At 55.2% G+C, this 6,742-nt stretch overlaps 6 protein-coding genes across 6 annotated transcripts; all 6 read right to left on the reverse strand.

Annotated features, from left to right (window-relative positions):
- Positions 1-775, reverse strand: DQ04_09161000 (protein kinase; the record flags this gene model as incomplete). Its single annotated transcript, XM_009315832.1, has 1 exon — positions 1-775. A coding segment is annotated over one exon (775 nt), but the record flags the coding sequence as incomplete, so codon positions are not given.
- Positions 776-994: 219 nt separating this feature from the next.
- DQ04_09161010 (hypothetical protein) lies at positions 995-1,288 on the reverse strand (the record flags this gene model as incomplete). The annotated part of the gene is made up of 1 exon (XM_009315833.1): positions 995-1,288. The coding sequence occupies one exon, from the start codon at positions 1,286-1,288 to the stop codon at positions 995-997; it is 294 nt and encodes a 97-aa protein (XP_009314108.1).
- Positions 1,289-1,429: 141 nt separating this feature from the next.
- On the reverse strand, positions 1,430-1,978 carry DQ04_09161020 (hypothetical protein; the record flags this gene model as incomplete). Its single annotated transcript, XM_009315834.1, has 1 exon — positions 1,430-1,978. One exon carries the CDS (start codon positions 1,976-1,978, stop codon positions 1,430-1,432), a length of 549 nt encoding a protein of 182 aa, XP_009314109.1.
- A 154-nt stretch (positions 1,979-2,132) lies between these two features.
- DQ04_09161030 (hypothetical protein) lies at positions 2,133-2,753 on the reverse strand (the record flags this gene model as incomplete). The annotated part of the gene is made up of 1 exon (XM_009315835.1): positions 2,133-2,753. One exon carries the CDS (start codon positions 2,751-2,753, stop codon positions 2,133-2,135), a length of 621 nt encoding a protein of 206 aa, XP_009314110.1.
- Positions 2,754-3,401: 648 nt separating this feature from the next.
- DQ04_09161040 (hypothetical protein) lies at positions 3,402-5,744 on the reverse strand (the record flags this gene model as incomplete). Its single annotated transcript, XM_009315836.1, has 1 exon — positions 3,402-5,744. The coding sequence occupies one exon, from the start codon at positions 5,742-5,744 to the stop codon at positions 3,402-3,404; it is 2,343 nt and encodes a 780-aa protein (XP_009314111.1).
- Positions 5,745-6,202: 458 nt separating this feature from the next.
- DQ04_09161050 (hypothetical protein) lies at positions 6,203-6,640 on the reverse strand (the record flags this gene model as incomplete). Its single annotated transcript, XM_009315837.1, has 1 exon — positions 6,203-6,640. The coding sequence occupies one exon, from the start codon at positions 6,638-6,640 to the stop codon at positions 6,203-6,205; it is 438 nt and encodes a 145-aa protein (XP_009314112.1).
- Between the last annotated feature and the right edge of the window lie 102 nt (positions 6,641-6,742).

Raw genomic sequence — 6,742 nt, forward strand, 5'->3', positions numbered from 1 at the left:
TCGGGTCCGTGTGCAGAATCGCGTAGAACGCCTGCTGCTCCGTGTAGCCCTTCTCCCAGAACGGCCGCCGCCTCGTCATGAGCTCGAAGAACGTCACGCCGGCGGAGAACACGTCCGTCTTGGTGGTGTACGCCTCGCCGGCCACAATCTCCGGCGAGCAGTAGCACGGCGTGCCGACGCGCGTCCTCGCCATCTCCACCGTCAACTCGAGCGGGCGCGCCAGCCCGTAGTCGCCGACGAGCGCCTTCGCCACGCCGCTGCTGCTGGCGCCGCCGTCGCGGACGAGGAAGAGATTCGCGGGCTTGATGTCACGGTGGATGATGTGGTGCGCGTGGCTGTGGTTCAGCGCGGAGAGGACCTGCATCATGATCCTCACCACAAGATCACCCGGCACGTACTCGTCACGCTTGCTGTACTCGCGGATCATGTTGTGCATGTCGCCGCCGTCGCAGTACGTCATGGCGAGGCACACGGCGCCGCGGTGCTCCCCAAAGCCCGCCTCCATCCACGCGCCCACGTAGCTCACAATGAAGGGGTGCCGCAGTGACCGCACAGCGTTGATTTCCTTCATGATGGCCTCCGCATAGCCGGGCGGCCACGTCCCCTTCCTGATCACCTTCACCACAAACCGCGACGGGTAAGAGAACTGATTCGCCTCATCCGACGCATTCACAGGCGTGGCAAGGTACACAGTGCCGTTCGCACCAGCCCCAAGAGCATCCGCGAGCACCACTTCCCGCCCCAGCACCCACTTCTCATGCAACGTCTCCATCATCCAAGCCTGCGACAAACAATCTGCTCCTTTTCCCTTGGGAACAGGACCTCTCGTGGATATTATACCTGTCTTTCTCTTGTTTCATACGCACATACACACAGCAATAACAGCAGGAATGAGAGACAACATGCAGCACATACGGAGGGCATGCAGGCAACAACACCAAAGGGATATGACTCCAACTGTGAGAATGATGGGAGGGGGAGCAGATTCGCATAGCTAGCGGGAGTGTCCCCGCGGCAGCATATCCACCAGCGCTGCCACCAGCTGTCCCAGGGTGCGCCCGCGACACTGCACAGGCATCAGGAAGCTGTCCACGATACAGCCAGCGTAATCGATCGTACGTTCCACCACTATTTGGCGTCGCTGCAAACGCTCTGCCAGCTGCAATCGCCACACCCCGGTTTTTATACGGACACCAGCGTCTCTCGGGAGATGCAGCCCAGTATAGGAGTGGCGCAGCCGGTCCAGAGCATGTAAAATATGTGGAACTGCTACGCTCAGGCTTAACATACTTGCCTGAGCGACCGCGTAGCGCCCTGTGGAGGCACAAATAAAGGCATGTGCGGCAAAGAGGTATAGTGTACCAGTGCTTCCTTGTATACCTCGAAGAGATGAAGTTGTCAGAAACCAGATGGTCCACTGTTCTATGCATCACGTGTAAAATTGTTTCGCACTCAATAACCGCTCTCCCTTGCGTGTCCTATCATTACGGGAGTTACGAATGAAATCAGGACTCCGTGAAGCACGCGCGAAGACCAAGGTGAGCTCAACACGTGAATCGCTCTCATGCAGTTGCAGTCTTTCCCGAGACAGCTGTTCCTCCAGTAGCAAATCTTGTCTGTATTTGTCTAACGTTAAAGCCATAATCTGCATTGCACAGCGACGGCTCTCGTCTGAAGCTTCATGCAGCTTCTCGCGCAGTCTCGCCTGGTGCTCCTCATTATGACGGTAAATCTCCTCAAGTTCGCCCACGTACTCGAGTAATGCGACGTTTTGGTCAAGCAGACTTGCCGCAGCATCGGAGACGGATGATGTTGGCCTGTTCCACGTTGTAAGTGCGGGGGAGGCGGAACAGGCGCTGGTGCCGCCACCGAGCCGCAGGCGCCCCTTCAGCCGCTGTATCCGCATCTCTTCCTCCGGCGGAAGGGTGCTCAGCCGCCGCCTGCGCTCCTCTAGCCATAGCTTCGCTGACGGTCGCATACCACTTCCACAGCAACAACAATGCTGAAACAAACCCCAGAGAAAAAGTAGAGCGACCAAGCACAGGTATCTGCTTACATTTGCCCCTGCCCCCCCCAGACTATTCTCCGTCACACCAGCCCTCATCTTTCCTCGACACCAGAGAATCCCCCTGCTACTGCGGGTGCGCCAACAACGCATCTAGCCGTGCCTGCAGGCCGTCCAGCTCGCAGAACAGCGCGTAGGCTTCGTCGTGGTCGACGGTGACGTCCACACCTCCTGGGCACATGGTGGTGGCGGGGAGCGACAGCAGTGACTCCACGCGATGTGCGCCGCCAATCACATCGATACCGCCCTCCACCACCACCACCCGCGACCGCGACGCCAGCAGCAGCGGCTCTGAAGTCGCCGTGTGGGCACTGCCATCGCTGCGGCAGAAGTCCGCGATAGCACGCCGCCGCGCGCATGCCAAAATATGGTGGCCATGCTTTACCCACGCATCAGCAATCACATCGGTGATGTGTGAAGCAATACACACGTGGCATGACGCAAGAAACTGCCGCACCGCGTCGCTATCCTCAACACACGCTGCACACAACTGCCCAAACAGAAACCGCAGTGCAGATGCGAGCATCATGTTGTACACGTCAACGGTGCCGTCGCAAGCGGTACCGTCGATGGGGCCGTCTGACTCGAGTGTGTCAACCGCAGCAGCAACGGCGGAGCGCAGTGCGTCATCGGAGGCACTGCTTAGCATCGCCGCGCACTGCCGCCACGTCTCTGTGGTTGGCAGCATGCTCCACCCTTTACGGCAACGGCCAGCACACTAAACACGCAACAAGCAAAGCAAACACGGTTATATCCATTTCAATGTCCGAGAATCACCACACAGCACGCCCCCAATATGCCCAGAAGGGGGGAGAAAGAAGGGTGAAACTACATGCGAAGCCCCACAATTGATTCCGTATTCTTTGGCGCCAACACCTATAAGGGTGCCGCCAGCAAGAGCCAAAAAAAAAAAGAAAAGATATTCGGTCCCAAACTCACGTCCCACCCAATGGCACACACACACACACAGAGAGAGAGAGAGAGAGTGGTGGTTCCATCCCGCTGCACCTATTGCCACCTCAGCCATGGGGCCGCGGTATCACACAGCAACACTTTTCACAATACACCAAACGTGCCTCCCGTTCACACGTAGCGGTTTGAAATGGAACAGCAACAAAGCAGGCAATCCTACAACTTCACGTCAACCGCAGCAACACTTCACTAGAAGAAACGCGCCAACGACGGGCAATTTCAATGCACACATACAAAAATACAACAAAAAGACTATGTGTGCTTCTGTTTTTTTTTTTTCGCAGGAAGAAGAAATTACGTGCAAACAACTTCACATGAGGCTTTGTTCTATTCACCATTATTTATTTTCCGTGTTTTGCTTTCATCAGAACTCAATCTCCGCCTTGCGTGCCTTCCAACGACCCTTTATCCGCCCCGTCAGTCCAAAGATGTGTTCCGCGGCGAGCACCCACTGCCACACGGCGGAAATCAGCAGCGGAATCAGCGGCCACAGCAGTTGTGCCTCGGCGCTGTAGATAGCACCCATGTTCTTTCCAATGATGAACTCTACGAACTGGCCAATCTGAAGGAGCCCAGCCACGCAAGCCAGGAGCAGCGCGTCAGCTGCGCCCCATGACGCAAGCAGCGCACACCGCGGGTACATGAATGCATACAGTATTGGTGCGATCCCAATTGTGAATATGCATGTCACCAAGAGCATCGATGACACAGACGCGAGCTCATAGAGTGTCATATTCCTTTCGTCCGGCTGAATAATGGATGCCACGCCACTCACACGATACCGCAGGCATGGCGTCACCCATACGGGTAGAACACAGGCGGTGACAACAGTTCCATTCAATAGCTGCAGAAAAATACATCTTCTGTCAAAGGTAAACACCCTACGAGACACTGTAACGTCTTCACTGTTTGCAACAAATAATGGCACAAGAGAGAGACTCTCTTCTGACGAGATCTCGGAACGGGTTTGGGCCTCGCATTGGCGAAGCGTTGTGTTGCGGCGCCAGATGGTTGTGGCAAAGTTCCCTGTGATGATTGAGAGGATAGTCGCCGCGAGAAACACGTAAAACCCAGGAAGTATGTTTACTTCTGCAATGCCTGCCATCTGTAAGCCACTCGCCATAATCACCATCGCATAGGAGTCAAGGAATGAAAACTTGCCAAAGTAGTCAACAATCTTTAGGATCACAAGGTCTGGCTTCTCAAGAATTAGTGTGCACACCAGGATACACAGCAGTTTGACATACGGGTACACACCGCTGAAGGCGAAAACAAGCACTGCAAGCGGACGCAAGCCCGCGTTGTAGAGGCTGCGCGTTGTCTCCATCAACGAAAAAGAGAGCAGCCCAACCTCGTCCCCCATTACCAGTGTCGCGCCAGTGGTGGAGTTCGACCAGATGAACCCAAGGGCAGTGACCATGACCAACAGTGTGAGCACAGCATCCTCCGCCACCACGCGGCGGAGGGGCACCGGGGTACCGTCTTGCAGGGTGACAGGGGCACCCCCCTTCTGGCGCCGGATGCTCAGCGCAACAACACCACAGACGAAGAAGACAGCCACCAAAACGGACGGAATATATAAAGCCATTGGTGGCGTCATAAGCACTGAAGGCGACTTCCGCGTGGGAAGTTGGAAGCGACCGACCGTTGTATTGCAGAAGGGCGCTGTCATGGAGTTGATAAGCCTGTTGATGAACGGCAGAACTATTGGGTCCATATCATTCACAATCACCCGTTGCCACTCGCCGAGCTTTTCCACGCGGAGGTTGTGTAAAGTGATGCCGTCATCGCATTGCAGAGTGCAGGAGTAGCCGGCTTCATCGCACTGAAGATCATCGAAGGAGATGTCTAGTGACACACCAAAGGGGTGTGGTACTTCAGCCTCTGCGCCACCGCCCTCAATAACAGGAAACACACGTGTAGTATTCGGCACAACACCCTCAATGTCGAGTGCCTTGAGAATCAGCTTCAGCATATCCAGCAGAGTCTCTGGTGAAGCACCAGGCCCCGCTGTATTTCCCAGCGATGCATGAAGGCCGTGAGGAAGGCTCATTCCCAAACGAACCGTTGTTTCTGCATCCACAGTGGCGTTGAGACGTACACCAAGCACCTCAGGAACGTTATTCACAATGTTCACAGCGGCGCGAAAAAGTGGCGAGGTGCTCAGAGGTGTCGAATCCTTTTTGAGAGCAGGGACCGGCACGGGTGGGTTAACCTCATGTTTCTGCAGCTCCTCTTCTAGACGGGGAAGAGCAACCTCACAGACGTACGGCTCTGCCTTCCTCTCTACAAAATCTTTAGCAAGATTCACTACCCCTTGCAGAAGCGCGTTGGGGGGCTCCAGCTTCGTGTCTCTCATCTTCACGTCCAGGCTGCAATGATCCTTTGACACAACGGCACACAAGCACTGGTCATCGGGCGACTTTCTCAACGACACATGGCTGGGGCTCACAGCAACAAGAGAAGTGATCTGCGAGTGGAAAACCCCCATCTCGACGTCGATGGAGCACGAAATCTCCGACAGCTCAGTCGTCTCCAGGGACCACAATGACGAGTTGAACGTGGCATTCGTCGCGCCAATCCGCACGTTCCCGCACGTCAGATTCCGAAAATTCACCGGTCCAAAGCTTCGTGACAGCTCGGGTAAATGGATTTCCGTGACGAGCGAACTCCACCAGAACACAAACCACAGGCAAGTCGAAAACATTGCGAACGTGCGCGCCCGGGCTCTGCGTAGACAGCTCAACGAGGCGTTGGAATATATGGGCAGATATAGATGGATGGATTTCTTTTTCTTTTTTCCTCGGCCCGGTGGGTGACAGGCTCCGACGCCGCTGGACCCGGCAGCTAAACGGCAACAAGTAGCAATATCACTAAGCCCCGCGAAGGCAAAAGAGAGAGAGAGAGAGAGAAGAAAAAAGTCCAAGAAAAAATCGGTCCTTTTCTTCGCTCGTGCTGGATCCTAAAAGAATAATCTCATCAACAACAGCATCAGGGGGGAAGAGAAGCATGGAAGTGGACGTATCATTCATAGCCGGAAAGTGTGAAGGCGAGGCACATACACCAACGACGATAAAAAAAAGGCCCACAGGCAAACATTACACGATTACGAATGGAGAGAGAAAGAGAGTTACACATCCACACTGATGTTCTCGTGTGACCGCATCAGTGCTTCTTCGAAGCCTTCTTACCTTTGCTCCGCTCATGGCGCCCCTTCAAAGCGCCACGAGCACTGCTGTCCTTCCGCAACAGTTTCACCGCAATGTCACGCACCTCTTCACCCGTCTCCGCCACGGAAGTCGGCACCTTACTCCGCTGTGCGTGAGCAACAGCAGCCTTGATATTCGCCTCTTTATTACTCTTCTGCCTAAGCAGCAGAATACGCTTGGACACACCTTCCTCCAAAACAACGGGAGAGCCCAGCGCCCGCTCCTCCACCACTGCCGTCGATACGGCAGCTGCGCGTTCCTCCTCCTCATGCACCAAGCGCGCCAGTCGCCGTCCCTCCTCCAACATGACAACCCTACCAGCAGGAAGTTTCAGGCACGGCTGCAGCGCAGTCTGCCGCAACAACTGCTTTGTAACAATACTACGTGCAGACATACTTACGGACGAAGCAAGAACCTTTGTGTTCCCCCCACAGCAGCCAAGACAGCAGAGGGGAGCAAAAAAGAAACAGTGCAGAGAGTCACCTCAGCCTCGCAC

The sequence above is a fragment of the Trypanosoma grayi genome, assembly GCF_000691245.1.
Source record: "Trypanosoma grayi strain ANR4 Tgr_916_V1, whole genome shotgun sequence".
NCBI classification, from domain to species: domain Eukaryota; phylum Euglenozoa; class Kinetoplastea; order Trypanosomatida; family Trypanosomatidae; genus Trypanosoma; species Trypanosoma grayi.